The 17329-nt window shown below is 45.7% G+C and overlaps 1 protein-coding gene across 6 annotated transcripts in view; it reads left to right on the forward strand.

Annotated features, from left to right (window-relative positions):
- Positions 1-17329, forward strand: part of actn1 (actinin, alpha 1) — a 221127-nt gene that overhangs the window by 153511 nt on the left and 50287 nt on the right. For all 6 annotated transcript variants that reach the window (XM_087990066.1, XM_087990065.1, XM_087990063.1 and 3 more), the window contains exon 9: positions 14058-14150. In XM_087990066.1, the coding sequence (XP_087846192.1) occupies positions 14058-14150 (93 nt within the window). The remainder of the gene's footprint in view (positions 1-14057; positions 14151-17329) is intronic.

The raw sequence follows: 17329 nt of genomic DNA on the forward strand, positions 1-17329 counted from the left end.
TCTTCTGAAGGTGAGTGCCTACCTTAGTCCTACTTGCAGCATTTCCCAAATGCATTTAACCATTCCCCCAATTCTTAAGCTAAGTGGCTGAGGATGCAATACAGAGTGTAAAAGGAAAATGCTGCAGACAATTTGAGGATGTTGCCTCGCTACAAAAACTGAAAACATTGATTCATCCAAATTAGGTTTTGCACCATGCACAGACAGACACGGTAGCCTAGGATAACCATCAAGTTTATTTGTTCACCTTTTGAGAAAAAATTACTTGGGAAGTAAATATTGGTTTTAAATTGCCTTGAGCAAACAGCAAACTACCTTTCATTTGCCCTCCTACTATAAATGCCATCTAAATTGGCAATGTTTGCTGGGTGACTTTCTGCGTAAAATGTTTCTATGCAATGTTTAATTTTTGTAGACGTGTTGTCATTTTGAGCTTTTCTGATTTGGTTTGAAACTCAGTTGGTAAACACAGTGGCAGGAACAGCCCATGCTCAGTATACACAATGAGTCACTCAATCCACAGCATCTCTCCATTTTAATTTTTTTTCTCTCTGCGTTTAACTGGTTTATGGGAGTTAAACAAATTTGCAGCTGGCCTTCAAATATTTTTGTTGAAGTACGTAGACCAGGAACGTCAGTGTTGGCAGTTGAGTGTTAACTGAATATGGGGCCGTGTAGAAATTAATGAGTCATTAAGACCCAATTCGTTGGCTGATTAGGACACTTGTTTCAATTCAAAACCCCAGATTCAAAAGCCTACTACTCCAATTATTTTTCCAAACTTGTTAGATATTGTAGAGAATAGCATTTATGCTAATTATTACAATTATTACTCTCAAACTATAGATGGACCTGGAAATCTAATGTCACTTCCACTTTGAATAAAATAATTTAGCAACACCGCTTCCAAAAGCTTTTGCTTCCTTCAAATAAAAGCCTGTAGACTTTCAAGATTGGGAGCAGATTATGCGCCTGGTTTAATTAATGATACCAGGTTCACCATTATATGCTGGTGCCAACTAGTCGAACTTTGAAACAAGTACAGGAATTTTATTCAGTTTTTTTTGTATCCTTCTGATCAGTTCAGAATAGATGTAGTTAATTAAGGTAAATGCTTCTTATTAGACTACGTAAATCTTCACTTTTATTTCCTGTGTGTATCTCTCAATTTCTTTTTAACGCTTATTCGTTTTCTTGCATTTAACCCATTCGTGTTTTTATCGAAATGGATTTCCCTTCTTTGTGCCTCTTGTGTCACACAACTCTGCTACACTTGCCTCAGCAGGTTCTCGTGCATGTGAGAAAGGATCATTGCCTCACTAAAAGAAGGTCTTTCCTTCCTGCAGGAAAGTGCTTGGTTTGCACTGGGCACAGCTGCAACAGTAGAGATTGAGAACTCTGCTTAAGTGTGCAGTTCCCTCTGAAGCATCGTGGCACCACTTGCCTACCTCCAGATACAGAACCCTTTGTTCCCTTCAGTGGGCCTTTTGTTGGCTTCTGTTTGTTTCTATGCCCATGTTTCCATTGTCCACATTTCTTTGTCTCAGTAGAGATTGCAACGGCAGTCTGAACTGCTGTGTCTGTTGGAATGTCTGTTCCAGCTCCTGTTGCAAATTCCCATGCAACTGTTTGAGCCCATTGTGTTTCAGGTTCCAGTCTCACTGCCATAATGCTTTACTCTTTCAAATTGGGCCTCATCATCCAAACTTCTATGTTTGTCTGCAGAGCAAGAGCTGAACCTGAAATTAACAGCATTATACTGCGGATGATGGAAGTCTGAAATGAAAATGAAACATGAAAATGAAAAATGGTAGCAGCTGTGGAGAGAGAAAGGCGTTTAACAATTTGCGTCCATTGTGATTCCATTCTGAAGAAGGGTCACTGGACTTGAAACGCTGATCCTGTTTCTCTCCCCCGCATAGATGCTGCAAGACCTGCTGAGTTTCTCCAGCAATTTTTGTTTTGATGTTAGAGCTATACCTGCCCAACCCCTCTACAATTCAGATAACTTATTTTACGTTGTCAACTTGGCTTCACAATTTACTGGCAATGCTCTCGATTACAAAAAAGCCAATGGGAGTTGAACTGGTGAGGGAAAGAAACTGGATAATTCTACTTTTTTCCAAGCTGGTGGAATAGAATGTGACTTTGCAGCGAATGTTTCTGACACTGTGACCAAGTACCCTGGGAGGAGGGGTTCAGTTTGAGCCCTCCCTAATGAGATGACAGCTTCCATTTTGCGGGATATGGAATGGGTTTGAGCGCATGGAAGCTCAGGCCCTCTCACTGCAGATGGGGACATAGTTCAAAAAAGACCAAAGCTGGCTTGACCTCGCTTGACATTCGCAAGATAACTTGCGCAGGAGTTCAAAACATCTCACAGAAAATATCTCCTGAGTTTAGAGGAGTGGTTATTGAGACTTTAGGGGAGAGTGAAGCCAGATTTGTTTTGTGAACCCAGCTGACTTAGACAATCCCACTGCCCACGAATGGCCACCATTACCATTAGGTTAATGGATTATAAAAGGCTGCAAGGAGATGGAAAGGTCACCAGTTTGATCTTTGTGGTTGCCTCACTTGGAGACTGAAATGGAGAAATCTGGATCAGGGTTAATTCCAGTACTGAGCTATCTGGAGAGTCTGAGCAAAGAACCATTGCTGCTTCATTCCCATTTTCATATTTGGAGGTGGTGCTCTACAGGGGCAGAATATTGATTACATACAACAATCAGCTCACGAGTGGGCTAATACAGCTGGAAATGCTGCTTCATTACACTGTGCAGCTAATATTAGCATTTCCCAGACTCTGCTGCAGATTGCTATTTGGTTACTGAGCAACCAAACCAAAAGTGAAAGTTGGCAGATAATCCAAGGAGATTCTACAAGAACATTAAGAGCAACGAGAGAGAAGGCAGGGTCCCTTAAAGATCAACTTGTGTGTTGAACCTCAGTGGATGGGAGAGATACTAAATGAATATTTAGCATAGGTTTTTCCTGTTGAGATTGAAATGGAGGCTAGGGAACTCTGGGAAATAAATATTGATATTTTTAAAACTGTTCACATTAGAGAAGAGGAAATAAGACCATAAGGCCATAAGACATAGGAGTGGAAGTAAGGCCATTCGGCCCATCGAGTCCACTCCGCCATTCAATCATGGCTGATGCGCATTTCAGCTCCACTTACCAGCGTTCTCCCCGTAGCCCTTAATTCCTCTAGACAACAAGAATCTATCAATCTCGGCCTTGAAGACATTTAGCGTCCCGGCTTCCACTGCACTCCGTGGCAATGAATTCCACAGGCCCACCACTCTCTGGCTGAAGAAATGTCTCCGCATTTCTGTTCTGAAATGACCCCCTCTAATTCTAAGGCTGTGTCCACGGGTCCTAGTCTCCTCGTCTAACGGAAACAATTTCCTAGCATCCACCTTTTCCAAGCCATGTATTATTTTGTACGTCTCTATTAAGTCTCCCCTTAATCTTCTAAACTCCAACGAATGCAATCCCAGTATCCTCAGCCGTTCCTCATATGTTAGACCTGTCATTCCAGGGATCATCCGTGTGAATCTCCGCTGGACACGTTCCAGTGCCAGTATGTCCTTCCTGAGGTGTGGGGACCAGAACTGGACACAGTACTCCAAATGGGGCCTAACCAGAGCTTTATAAAGTCTTAGTAGTACATCTCTGCTTTTATATTCCAACCCTCTTGAGATAAGAGACAACATTGCATTCGCTTTCTTAATCACGGACTCAACCTGCATGTTTACCTTTAGAGAATCGTCGACTAGCACTCCCAGATCCCTTTGTGCTTTGGCTTTATTAATTTTCTCACCATTTAGAAAGTAGTCTATGCTTTTATTCTTTTTGCCAAAGTGCAAGACCTCGCACTTGCTCACGTTAAATTCCATCAGCCATTTCCTGGACCACTCTCCCAACCTGTCTAGATCCTTCTGTAGCCTCCCCACTTCCTCAGTACTACCTGCCTGTCCACCTAACTTCGTATCATCGGCAAACTTCGCTAGAATGCCCCCGGTTCCCTCATCCAAATCATTAATATATAATGCGAACAGCTGTGGCCCCAGCACCGAACCCTGCGGGACACCGCTCGTCACCGGCTGCCATTCTGAAAAAGAACCTTTTATCCCAACTCTCTGCCTTCTGTTAGACAGCCAATCCTCAATCCATCCCAGCAGCTCACCTCGAACACCATGGGCCCTCACCTTGCTCAGCAGCCTCCCGTGTGGCACCTTATCAAAGGCCTTTTGAAAGTCTAGATAGACCACATCCACTGGGTTTCCCTGGTCTAACCTACTTGTTACCTCTTCAAAACATTCCAACAGGTTTGTCAGGCATGACCTCCCTTTACTAAATCCATGTTGACTTGTTCTAATCAGACTCTGCTATTCCAAGAATTTAGAAACCTCATCCTTAATGATGGATTCTAGAATTTTACCAACAACCGAGGTTAAGCTGATTGGCCTATAATTTTCCATCTTTTGCCTTGATCCTTTCTTGAACAAGGGGGTTACAACAGCCATCTTCCAATCATCCGGGACCTTTCCTGACTCCAGTGACTCTTGAAAGATCTCAACCAATGCCTCTGCTATTTCCTCAGCCACCTCTCTCAGAACTCTAGGGTGTATCCCATCGGGGCCAGGAGATTTATCAATTTTAAGACTTTTTAACTTTTCTAGCACTATCTCTTTCGTAAAGGCAACCATACTCAACTCAGCCCCGTGACACCCTTTAATTTTTGGGATATTACTCATGTCTTCCACTGTGAAAACTGACGCAAAGTACTTGTTAAGTTCTCCTGCTATTTCCTTATCTCCCATCACTAGGCTTCCTGCATCAGTTTGAAGTGGCCCAATGTCTACTTTTGCCTGTTGTTTGTTTCTTATGTACTGAAAGAAACTTTTACTATTATTTCTAATATTACTGGCTAGCCTACCTTCATATTTGATCCTCTCATTTCTTATTACACTCTTTGTTATCCTCTGTTTGCTTTTGTATCCTTCCCAATCTTCTGATTTCCCACTGTTCTTAGCCACTTTATAGGATCTCTCTTTTTCTTTAATACATTTCCTGACTTCCTTTGTCAGCCAAGGTTGTCTAATCCCTCCCCGGTTAATCTTTCTTTTCTTGGGAATGAACCTCTGTACAGTGTCCTCAATTATACCTACAAACTCCTGCCATTTTTGCTCTACTGTCTTCCCGGTTAGCCTCTGCTTCCAGTCTATTTTAGTCAGTTCCTCTCTCATGCCCTCATAATGACCTTTATTCAACTGTAACACCATTACATCCGATTTTGCCTTCTCCCTTTCAAACTCCAGACTGAACTCTACCATATTATGGTCGCTACTTCCTAAGGGTTCCCTTACTTTAAGATCTTTTATAAAGTCTGGTTCATTGCAAAGCACTAGGTCCAGAATAGCCTGCTCTCTTGTGGGCTCCATGACAAGCTGTTCCAAAAAGCCATCCTGTAAGCATTCCATGAATTCCCTTTCTTTAGATCCACTAGCAACATTATTTACCCAGTCCACCTGCATATTGAAGTCTCCCATGATCAATGTAACCTTGCCTTTCTGACATGCCTTCTCTATTTCCCGGTACATGTTGCGTCCCTGGTCCTGACCACTGTTAGGAGGTCTATACACAACTCCAATTATGTTTTTTTTTTGCCTTTGTGGTTCCTCAATTCCACCCACACAGACTCCACATCATCCGACGCTATGTCATTCAATACCATAGATTTAATTTTGTTCTTAACTAACAAGGCAACCCCACCCCCTCTGCCCACCTCTCTGTCTTTTCGATAAGTTGAAAAACCATGGAGGTTTAACTGCCAGTCCTGACCCCCCTGTAACCAAGTCTCTGTGATGCCTACTACATCATAATCATTCACTATTATCTGTGCCATTAGTTCATCGGCTTTGTTATGAATGCTACGAGCATTCAGGTAAAGTGCCTTAATGCTAACTTCCTTATCATTAGAGATGTTGGAAGTCATATGTCCTAAGTTATCCTTGCTTTTTACTGCATTCTGGAGGTCTTACAAAACATAAAAGTGGATAAATCTCTAGGACCTGATCGAGTGTATCTGAGGTCATAGAGATGTACAACTTTGTGTGAAGTTAGGAAAGACATGCAGGGCCCATAGCAGAAATCTTTTAATCATCTATCATTGTGGGTGAGGTGCCAGGGGACTGTAGGCAAATGTTCTGTCTTTATTTAAGAAAGGCTGTAAGGAGAAGCCTGGGAACTATAGACCTGTTTGCCTGACATAGGTGGTGGGTAAGTTGTCGGAGGTGATTCTGAGGGACAGGATTTGCATGCATTTGGAGAGGCAAGAACTGATTAGGGATAGCCAGTATTGGTTTTACGTAAGGGAAATCATGTCTCAAACTTGATTGAGTTTTTTTTTTGAGGAAGTAACCAAAAGGATTGTGGGTAGAGTGGTAGTTGTTGTTTATTTGGACTTTACTAAAGTCTTTGACAAAGTACTGCATGGTAGACGAATTAGTAAAGTTAGATCACATGCGATTCAGGGTGAGCTTACCAACTGGTTGCAAAATTGGCTTTATGGTGGGAGACAGAGTTGTTTACAGACTGGAAGAAAGTGAAGACTACAGATGCTGGAGTACCAGAGTTGAAAAATGTGGTGCTGGAAAAACACAGCAAGCCAAGCAGCATGCGAGGAGCAGGAGAATCGATGTTTCGGGCATAAGCCCTTCTTCAGGAAATTCCTGAAGAAGGGCTTATGCCCGAAACGTCGATTCTCCTGCTCCTTGGATGCTACCTGGCCTGCTGTGTTTACAGACTGGAGGCCTGTGACCAGTGGTCTTCTACAGGGATCAGTACTGGGTCCTCCTTTGTTTGTCATTTATAGAAGTGATTTGGATGAGAACATAGGAGCGTGGTTAGTAAGTTTGCAGATGACACCAAAATTGGTGGTATAGTGGATTGTAGAGAAGGTTATCTAAGATGACAGAGAGACTGTGATCAATAGGGTCAAAGGGGTAAGGAGTGGCAGAAGGAGTTTAATTTGGATAAATGTGAGCTATTACATTTTGGTAAAACAAACAAGGACAGGACTCATACAATATGTAGGGGCCCTGGGTAGTGTTATAGAACACAGAGACCTAGGGGTTCATGTATTACAATTCTTTGAAATTTGCATCACATGTTGACAGGAGGGTAAAAAATGTCTTTAGCACGCTTGCCTTCATTGTTTGAATATAGAAGTTGGGTCATCAGGTTGAGGTTGTACAGGACGTTGGTTCGGCCTCTCTGGAGGACTGTTTCTCGTTCTGGTTGTCCTGCTGCAAGAAGGATATTATTAAATTGGAAAGGGTTCATAAAAGATTTACCAGGATGTTGTTGGGAATGAAGGGTCTGAAATATAAAAGTAGGCTGGGACTATTTTCACGAGAGAGTATGGGGTTATGGGGTGACCTTTGTAGAGGTTTATAAAATCATGAGGAGCATAGGTAAGGTGAATGACAAGGGAAGAAAGGTATGTTGTCCATCATAAGGCCATCTCCAAGTCCTGCTAGCTTCCACTCCCCATGATCAGAACTGACTTCACAGTTTCATTTGCGGAATATTACTCAAATGGAGAAAGACTGCACAATGCTGCGTACAGAGGGATCTGGGGTTCTTGTACATGAATCTCAAAATGTTAGCATGCAGGTACAGCAAGAAATTAGAGAGGCAAATTGATTATTGCAAAGTGGATGGGGTATAAAAATAGATTTTATGACAATTGTACAGGACATTAGTAAGACCATATCTCGAATACTCTAACTTCAGTTTGGTTGTCTTACTGAATGAGGGGAAGTTATGTTAATCAACCTGTTCAGAAATATTATGATGTATTCTCCAGAGAGATAGGTCTTAAACCCAGTCACTACGGAGGGAAACTACCAAGGCATCACAAGACCCTATCTGAACCAGAGGCGTTCTTGCATTGAAAGCAGTTCTATAAAGGTTCACTAGGCTGTTCCCTGGGATTTGGGGGTTACCTTAGAAGGAAATCTTGAGAATGTTGGACTTACACTGGAATTTAGAAGCTTGAGAGGGGATCTTAACAAACATCACAAAACTCAGTGGGGACTTGACAGTGTAGATCAGGGCTTCCCAAATTGGGAGGTAATGTAAAGGAGACCTAAGGGGCAACTTTTTCATGCAGAAGGTAGTGCGTGGAATAAATGAGCTGCCAGCGGAAGTGGTGGAGGCTGGTACAATTGCAACATTTAAAAGGCATCTGGGTGGGTATATGAATAGGAAGAGTTTGGAGGGATATGGGCCGGGTGCTGGCAGGTGGGACTAGATTGGGTTGGGATAGCTGGTCGGCATGGATGGGTTGGACTGTCTGTTTCCATGATGTACATCATGACAACAGTGGCCGTGGAACACTGATCAAGTTATATAACAGCTGGACTCCCACTCAAACAGGCATCAGCTCTCTCAACATCTTAAACCCCATGCTCCCAGGACTCACGACATCTTATAAGCCTTGAAATGGGGTCACTGTAGGAAATGGTTTGGGAAGCAATGGGCTAATGCTGAGAGGATATTTCCATTTGTGACAGAATCTTGAGTGAGCCAGCATAGTTTTTAAAAAAAAAATGTGTTCTCTCTCATTTGAGACTGGGTTGAGGAGCAAGTTCTTCTGGGTGTTGTATATCTTTGGAATTCTCTATTCTGAAGAGCACGAAGTCACTGTGTATGTTCCGGCTGAATTAAACAGAATGTTGATTGACCAGGAGATTGAGAGTTGTGGGGTACAGGCAGCAAAGTGAATGTAAGGTCACAATTGGATACGGCAGAATTTTATTGAATGATGTAACAGGCTTGAGGGGCCAAATGGCCTGCTCCTGCTTCTGTTTTTAATGATATTATCTTAGTTTTCTAAAAGAAGATAGAAAAAAGGTGCAGGTCATTCGATCCTTTGAGCCTGCCCCACCATTCAATATGATCATGGCTGTTCTCAGTATCCCATTCCCACTTCTCTCCATAGCCCTTGATCTCTTTAGCCGCAAGGGTCACGCCCAGCTCCCTCTTGAATATATCTAACAAATTGGTCCCAACAGCTTCCTGTGGGAGAGAATTCCACAGGTTCACTGTCGCTAACCTCTCCTCATTTATCCACCCTATTGCATTAGCCAAAATTCTCCTTTTTCAAAATGTTTAACCATGTGGAGAGTTTTATAGTTGATAAGCAAAGTTGATTTTTATCAGAGTTTATTTTTAAATGGTGAATGGAATAGTTTTTATCAGGTAGAAAAATAGCTGATCTGAAGACCAGTAAACCCCCTCTAGATGTGTTGCTGCAAGTCAAGTTCATGCATGGCTCATAACGAAAACACAACTAGAGTTCACTATTTTCTTGCAGCTGAACACAAAATTAGCTCCCTAATGGAATAATAAATATGAAATTTCTGGGAAGTTGCTGGTGGTGGCCAACAGGAGTCTCAATCAAATGAGCTCTAAATGGAAACCAGAAAGTGGAAATGAGATCTATTTTGAGGCAGAGTTAGAGTCATAGAGATGTACACCACGGAAACAGAGCCTTTGGTCCAACCCGTCCATGCCGACCAGATATCCTAACCCAATCTAGTGCCACCTGCCAGCACCCGGCCCATATCCCTCCAAACCCTTCCTATTCATATACCCATCCAAATGCCTCTTAAATGTTGCAATTGTACCAGCCTCCACCACTTCCTCTGGCAGCTCATTCCATACACATACCACTCTCTGCGTGAAAACGTTGCCCCTTAGGTCTCTTTTATATCTTTCCCCTCTCACCCTAAACCTATTTTGTAAATCTCTATAAGATCACCCCTTAGCCTCCGACGCTCCAGGGAAAACAGCCCCAGCCTGTTCAGTCTCTCCCTGTAGCTCAGATCCTCCAACCCTGGCAACATCCTTGTAAATCTTTTCTGAACCCTTTCAAGTTTCACAACATCTCTCCGATAGGAAGGAGACCAGAATTGCACGCAATATTCCAACAGTGGCCTAACCAATGTCCTGTACAACCACAACATGACCTCCCAACTTCTGTACTCAATATTATGACCAATAAAGGAAAGCATACCAAACGCCTTCTTCACTATCCTATCTACCTGCGACTCCACTTTCAAGGAGCTATGAACCTGCACTCCAAGGTCTCTTTGTTCAGCAACACTCCCTAGGACCTTACCATTAAGTGTATAAGTCCTGCTAAGATTTGCTTTCCCAAAATGCATTTATCTGAATTAAACTCCATCTGCCACTTCTCAGCCCAGTGGCCCATCTGATCAAGATCCTGTTGTAATCTGAGGTAACCCTCTTTGCTGTCCACTACACCTCCAATTTTGGGGTCATCTGCAAACTTACTAACTGTACCTGTTATGCTCGTATCCAAATCATTTATGTAAATGACAAAAAGTAGAGGGCCCAGCACCGATCCTTGTGGCACTCCACTGGTCACAGGCCTTCAGTCTGAAAAACAACCCTCCACCACCACCCTCTGTCGTCTACCTTTGAGCCAGTTCGGTATCCAAATGGCTAGTTCTCCCTGTATTCCATGAGATCTAACCTTGCTAATCAGTCTCCCATGGGGAATCTTATCGAACGCCTTACTGAAGTCCATATAGACACCATCTACTGCTCTGCCCTCATCAATCTTCTTTGCTACTTCTTCAAAAAACTCAATCAAGTTTGTGAGACATCATTTCCCATGCACAAAGCCATGTTGACTATCCCTAATCAGTCCTTGCCTTTCCAAATACATGTACATCCTGTCCCTCAGGATTCCTTCCAACAACTTGCCCACCACTGAGGTCAGGCTCACTGGTCTATAGTTCCCTGGCTTGTCCTTACCACCCTTCTTAAACAGTGGCACCACGTTTGCCAACCTCCAGTCTTCTGGCACCTCACCTGTGACTATCGATGATACAGATATCTCAGCAAGAGGCCCAGCAATCACTTCTCTAACTTCCCACAGAGTTCTCGGGTACACCTGATTAGGTCCTGGGGATTTATCCACCTTTTAAGCATTTCAAGACATCCAGCACTTGCTCTTCTGTAATATGGACATTTTGCGTTGTGTCACTATATATTTCCCTACAGTCTATATCTTCCATGTCCTTTTCCACAGTAAATACTGAGGCAAAGTATTCATTTAGTATCTCCCCCATTTTCTGTGGCTCCACACAAAGGTCGCCTTGCTGATCTTTGAGGGGTCCTATTCTCTCCCTAGTTACCCTTTTGTCCTTAATATATTTGTAAAACCCCTTTGAATTCTCCTTAATTCTATTTGCCAAAGCTATCTCATGTCCCTGTTTTGCCCTCCTGATTTCCCTCTTAAGTATACTCCTACTTTCTTTGTACTCTTCTAATGATTCACTCGATCTATCCTGTCTGTACCTGACATATGCTTCCTTCTTTTTCTTAACCAAACCCTCAATTTCTTTAGTCATCCAGCATTCCCTATACCTACCAGCCTTCCCTTTCACCCTGACAGGAATATACTTTCTCCGGATTCTTGTTATCTTATTTCTGATCCCTTGATTATTGATAATGTCACAAACTCATGGCAAATTCTACTTTTAATTTGACACTAAATTCACTACAACAGTCTTTGGAGCAGAAATAGACCATTCGGCCAATCATGTCTGCTCCACTATTCAATGAGATTGTTCTCAACTCCACTTTCCTGCCATAACCCTTCCCATAATCCTTCATTGCCTTACTGATTAAAAATCTGTTTATTGTAGCTTTGAATATACTTAGTGACCCAAACTCTGTAGCCATTTGCTGTAAATAATTCCATAGATTCACTACCCTCAGAAGAAATTTCTCCTCATCTCTGTCATAAACAGGTGATCCCTAATATTCCGAAGAGGATTATGCCCTCTCGATTCTCCCACAAGGGGAAACCAACCTTTCTGCGTCTCCGAAGTTTCTTGTCTGTTTCAATAAGGTCACCTCTCATTCTTTTAAACTCTAATGAGTACAGGTCCAGCCTACTCAACCTCTCCTTGTGAGACATTCCCTCCAGACCTGGAATCAAAGAAGTGACCATTCTCTGGCCTACCTCCAATGCCAATACATCCTTCCTTAAGTAAGGGCACCAGAATTTACCACCACATAGGCCTTTGCAGGGCTACGCCTGATGAAGTGCAAATACGGCAACAAAAAGAGTTGGCCTGCTTTGACAGGATTGGGTAATGTTCAAGGCAAGAAGCAGGAAACCTCCTGTTCTGCCCTTTTCAGCACATTTGTTCAGCACAGTCTGAACATCTGACGTTGTGAAGCCAAGCGCCATTAACTAGACGATCATTAGGTCCTCACTTTGAATCATTCATTCATTATTTTAATTGACCATTCTATTTGCTAGTTTGCAACCAGGCTTTTTAATGAACGGAATGGAAAACATACTCAGGATCTGTATGGTTCTGTTAACAGCAAACTTGCTAACCATTGGTGGGATATATATGTTTTTATATATATATATATAAAAGTATATATATTTTTTAAAAAGCATGGCAATGGAGACATTTGAAGTCTAAACTGGTGCTGTGACTGAAAGAGAATGTATAATTGGGAATACTACAGATGATATCAGGAAGGGTATTAGCAAGATTCACTCCGCATTCTTCCCATGCATAGATCAATAGAGTTCTGTTGTTATATAGGCCACAATTAGTTGAACTGGAAATGCTTTTCTTGTGATAGTCATAATGCATAATAGCCAGGTGAGTTCTAAGTTTCCTTTCTATCGCTGAGTGTTCAGCAAGCAGTGTTGGAAAGTTCATTTACAGGGGGAACATATTGTTTTAACAGATGGGCCAATGGGCTGAGAAGTGGCAGATGGAGTTTAATTCAGACAAATGCGAGGTGCTGCATTTTGAGAAAGCAATATTTAGCAGGACTTTATACACTTAAAGGAAAGGTCCTAGGGAGTGTTGCTGAACAAAGAGACCTTGGAGTGCAGGTTCATTGCTCCTTGAAAGTGGAGTCGCAGATAGATGGAATAGTGAAGAAGGCGTTTGGTATGCTTTCCTTTATTGGTCAGAGTATTGAGTACAGGAGTTGGGAGGTCATGTTGCGTCTGTACAGGACATTGGTTAAGCCACTGTTGGAATATTGCGTGCAATTCTGGTCTCCTTCCTATCGGAAAGATGTTGTGAAACTTGAAAGGGTTCAGAAAAGATTTACAAGGATGTTGCCAGGGTTGGAGGATCTGAGTTACAGGGAGAGACTGAACAGGCTAGGGCTGTTTTCCCTGGAGCATTGGAGGCTGAGGAGTGACCTTATCGAGGTTTACAAAATTATGAGGGGCATGGATAGGATAAATAGACAAAGACCTGGGGTTGAAGAGTCCAGAACTAGAGGGCATAGGTTTAGGGTGATAGGAGAAAGATTTAAGAGACCTAAGGGGCAACGTTTTCACGCAGAGGGTGATATGTGTATGGAATGAGCTGCCAGAGGATGTTGTGGAGGCTGGTACAATTGCAACATTTAAGAGGCATTTGGATGGGTATATGAATAGCGCTGGAAATGTGTTGCTGGAAAAGCGCAGCAGGTCAGGCAGCATCCAGGGAACAGGAGAATCGACGTTTCGGGCATAAGCCCTTCTTCAGGAATGGGGAAAGTTTGTCCAGCAGGCTAAGATAAAAGGTAGGGAGGAGGGACTTGGGGGAGGGGCGTCGGAAATGTGATAGGTGGAAAGAGGTCAAGGTGAGGGTGATAGGTCAGACTGGGGTGGGGGCGGAGAGGTCGGGAAGAAGATCTCAGGTTAGGAAGGCGGTGCTGAATTTGATGGATTTGACTGAGACAGGGTGGGGGGAGGGGAAATGAGGAAACTGGTGAAATCCGAGTTCCTGGGTATATGAATAGGAAGGGTTTGGAGGGATATGGGCCGGGTGTTGGCAGGTGGGATTAGATTGGGTTGGGATATCTGGTCGGCATGGACGGGTTGGACCGAAGGGTCTGCTTCCATGCTGTACATCTCTATGACTCTATTTACGATGAACCAAAATCTCTTTTTTTTTGTCACCTTCTCTACACAGGCGGAAACAGCAGCCAATCGAATCTGTAAAGTTCTTGCCGTTAACCAGGAGAATGAACAGCTAATGGAGGATTACGAGAAGCTGGCCACTGACGTATGTGCAAATACCTCTCTCCAGTTACATGACCAGAACTTGAGAATCATGGAGATTGTCTCTCCTTAAAATGAACAACCCATTTCACTTTCAAGATGAAAAGCAATGGAGTACTATTTCACAAATAAGCTTCATCAGCTTCTTATCAGCAATCCCCCTCTATTTCCTCCTTCCATTCCTTTCACATAAGTGTGCACCCATAGGGATCATCCTTTGTAAATATTTAGATTTTACAGCACAGAAGGAGGCCATTCAGCCCATTTAGTCAATGTTAGCCATCAAGCACCAATCTTGCAATACTGACCTGTAGACTTGCATGCTATGGCATCTAAATACTTCTGAAAAGCTCTGTTGGTTCCTGCACACTTCAGTGAAGTGAATTCCCTCACCCTGTGGATGAAAATAATTTTCCTCAAATCTCCTCTGAACCACCCATCCCTTATCTTCAACCTGTGCCCCCTGGTTATTGACCCCTCCAATCGGTGGAAAGGTTTTCTCCCTATCTACTCTATCTGTGACCCTCAATATTGTACACCTCAGTTGCCTTCTCTGCTGTGAGAAAAACAACCCCAGCCTTGACTAGTCTTTCCTCTTAGTTGAATCACAGTAGGCTAGGCAGCATCCTGGTGAATCTCCTCCACACCTGCTCCAGTACCATCAAATCGTTCTTGTTGTGGGGGACCAGACTGCATACAGCACTCCTGTTGTGGCCAAACTAACGTTATGTACACCTCCATCACAACCTCCCTGCCTCAACTAATAAATAAAATGATCCCATCTGCTGCCTTAACTACTTTATCTACCTGTCCTGTACCTTCAAAGATTTATGGACATGTATGCCAAGGTCCCTCTGATCTTCTGTACCTCCTAGGTTCCCTCCATTCAACATGTTCTCCCAAAATGTATCACTTCATACTTGTCAGACATAAATTCCATTTGCAACTTTTCTACCCTTTTTTGAGCCAGTCCATCACAACGCCCTTCGGTTAAGATTTTCTCCTCCCTCTTTACAACACAACCAATTTTTGTGTTATCCGCAAACTAACTGATTATACCTCTTACAGCCATGTTGAGAAAATTAATGTACACAGCAAACAGACCCAAACTGAACCCTATTGCATGCCAGTGGACACAGGCTTCCATTGACAAAAACAGCCTTCAATTATCCTGTCTCGACAACTCTTTTCCCCCCCACCCCCCGCGACCTCCTGTCTCTTCACCTCGCTCCCGACCTCCTGTCTCTACACCTCGCCCCCCCCCCGACCTCCTGTCTCTACACCTCCCCCCCCCCCCCCCGACCTCCTGTCTCTACACCTCCCCCCCCGACCTACTGTCTCTACACCTCCCCCCCCGACCTCCTGACTCTACACCTCCCCCCCCGACCTCCTGTCTCTACACCTCCCCCCCCCGACCTCCTGTCTCTACACCTCCCCCCCCCGACCTCCTGTCTCTACAACTCTCCCCCCCCCCCCCCCCGACCTCCTGTCTCTACACCTCCCCCCCCCCGACCTCCTGTCTCTACACCTCCCCCCCCCCCCGACCTCCTGTCTCTACACCTCCCCCCCGACCTCCTGTCTCTACACCTCCCCCCCCCCGATCACCTGTCTCTACACCTCCCCACCCCCCCAACCTCCTGTCTCCAAACCTCCTCCCCCCGACCTCCTGTCTCTACACCCCCTCGACCTCCTGTCTCTACACCCCCCGACCTCCTGTCTCTACACCCCCCCGACCTCCTGTCTCTACACCCCCCCGACCTCCTGTCTCTACACCCCCCGACCTCCTGTCTCTACACCCCCCCGACCTCCTGTCTCTACACCCCCCCGACCTCCTGTCTCTACACCCCCCCGACCTCCTGTCTCTACACCCCCCCGACCTCCTGTCTCTACACCCCCCCGACCTCCTGTCTCTACACCCCCCCGACCTCCTGTCTCTACACCCCCCCGACCTCCTGTCTCTACACCCCCCCGACCTCCTGTCTCTACACCCCCCCGACCTCCTGTCTCTACACCCCCCCGACCTCCTGTCTCTACACCCCCCCGACCTCCTGTCTCTACACCCCCCCGACCTCCTGTCTCTACACCCCCCCGACCTCCTGTCTCTACACCCCCCCGACCTCCTGTCTCTACACCCCCCCGACCTCCTGTCTCTACACCCCCCCCGACCTCCTGTCTCTACACCCCCCCGACCTCCTGTCTCTACACCCCCCCGACCTCCTGTCTCTACACCCCCCCGACCTCCTGTCTCTACACCCCCCCGACCTCCTGTCTCTACACCCCCCCGACCTCCTGTCTCTACACCCCCCCGACCTCCTGTCTCTACACCCCCCCGACCTCCTGTCTCTACACCCCCCCGACCTCCTGTCTCTACACCCCCCCGACCTCCTGTCTCTACACCCCCCCGACCTCCTGTCTCTACACCCCCCCGACCTCCTGTCTCTACACCCCCCCGACCTCCTGTCTCTACACCCCCCCGACCTCCTGTCTCTACACCCCCCCGACCTCCTGTCTCTACACCCCCCCGACCTCCTGTCTCTACACCCCCCCGACCTCCTGTCTCTACACCCCCCCGACCTCCTGTCTCTACACCCCCCCGACCTCCTGTCTCTACCTCCCCCCGACCTCCTGTCTCTACCTCCCCCCGACCTCCTGTCTCTACCTCCCCCCGACCTCCTGTCTCTACCTCCCCCCGACCTCCTGTCTCTACCTCCCCCCGACCTCCTGTCTCTACCTCCCCCCGACCTCCTGTCTCTACCTCCCCCCGACCTCCTGTCTCTACCTCCCCCCGACCTCCTGTCTCTACCTCCCCCCGACCTCCTGTCTCTACCTCCCCCCGACCTCCTGTCTCTACCTCCCCCCGACCTCCTGTCTCTACCTCCCCCCGACCTCCTGTCTCTACCTCCCCCCGACCTCCTGTCTCTACACCCCCCCGACCTCCAGTCTCTACCTCCCCCCGACCTCCAGTCTCTACCTCCCCCCGACCTCCAGTCTCTACACCCCCCCGACCTCCAGTCTCTACACCCCCCCGACCTCCAGTCTCTACACCCCCCCGACCTCCACTCTCTACACCCCCCCCCGACCTCCTGTCTCGACACCCCCCCGACCTCCTGTCTCTCGCTCCCCCCCCCGACCTCCTGTCTCTCGCTCCCCCCCCCGACCTCCTGTCTCTCGCTCCCCCCCCCG

The sequence above is a fragment of the Chiloscyllium plagiosum genome, unplaced genomic scaffold (genome assembly GCF_037043375.1).
Source record: "Chiloscyllium plagiosum isolate Xiang-an unplaced genomic scaffold, Cpla_swu_hap1 HiC_scaffold_8, whole genome shotgun sequence".
Taxonomy (NCBI): Eukaryota; Metazoa; Chordata; class Chondrichthyes; order Orectolobiformes; family Hemiscylliidae; genus Chiloscyllium; species Chiloscyllium plagiosum.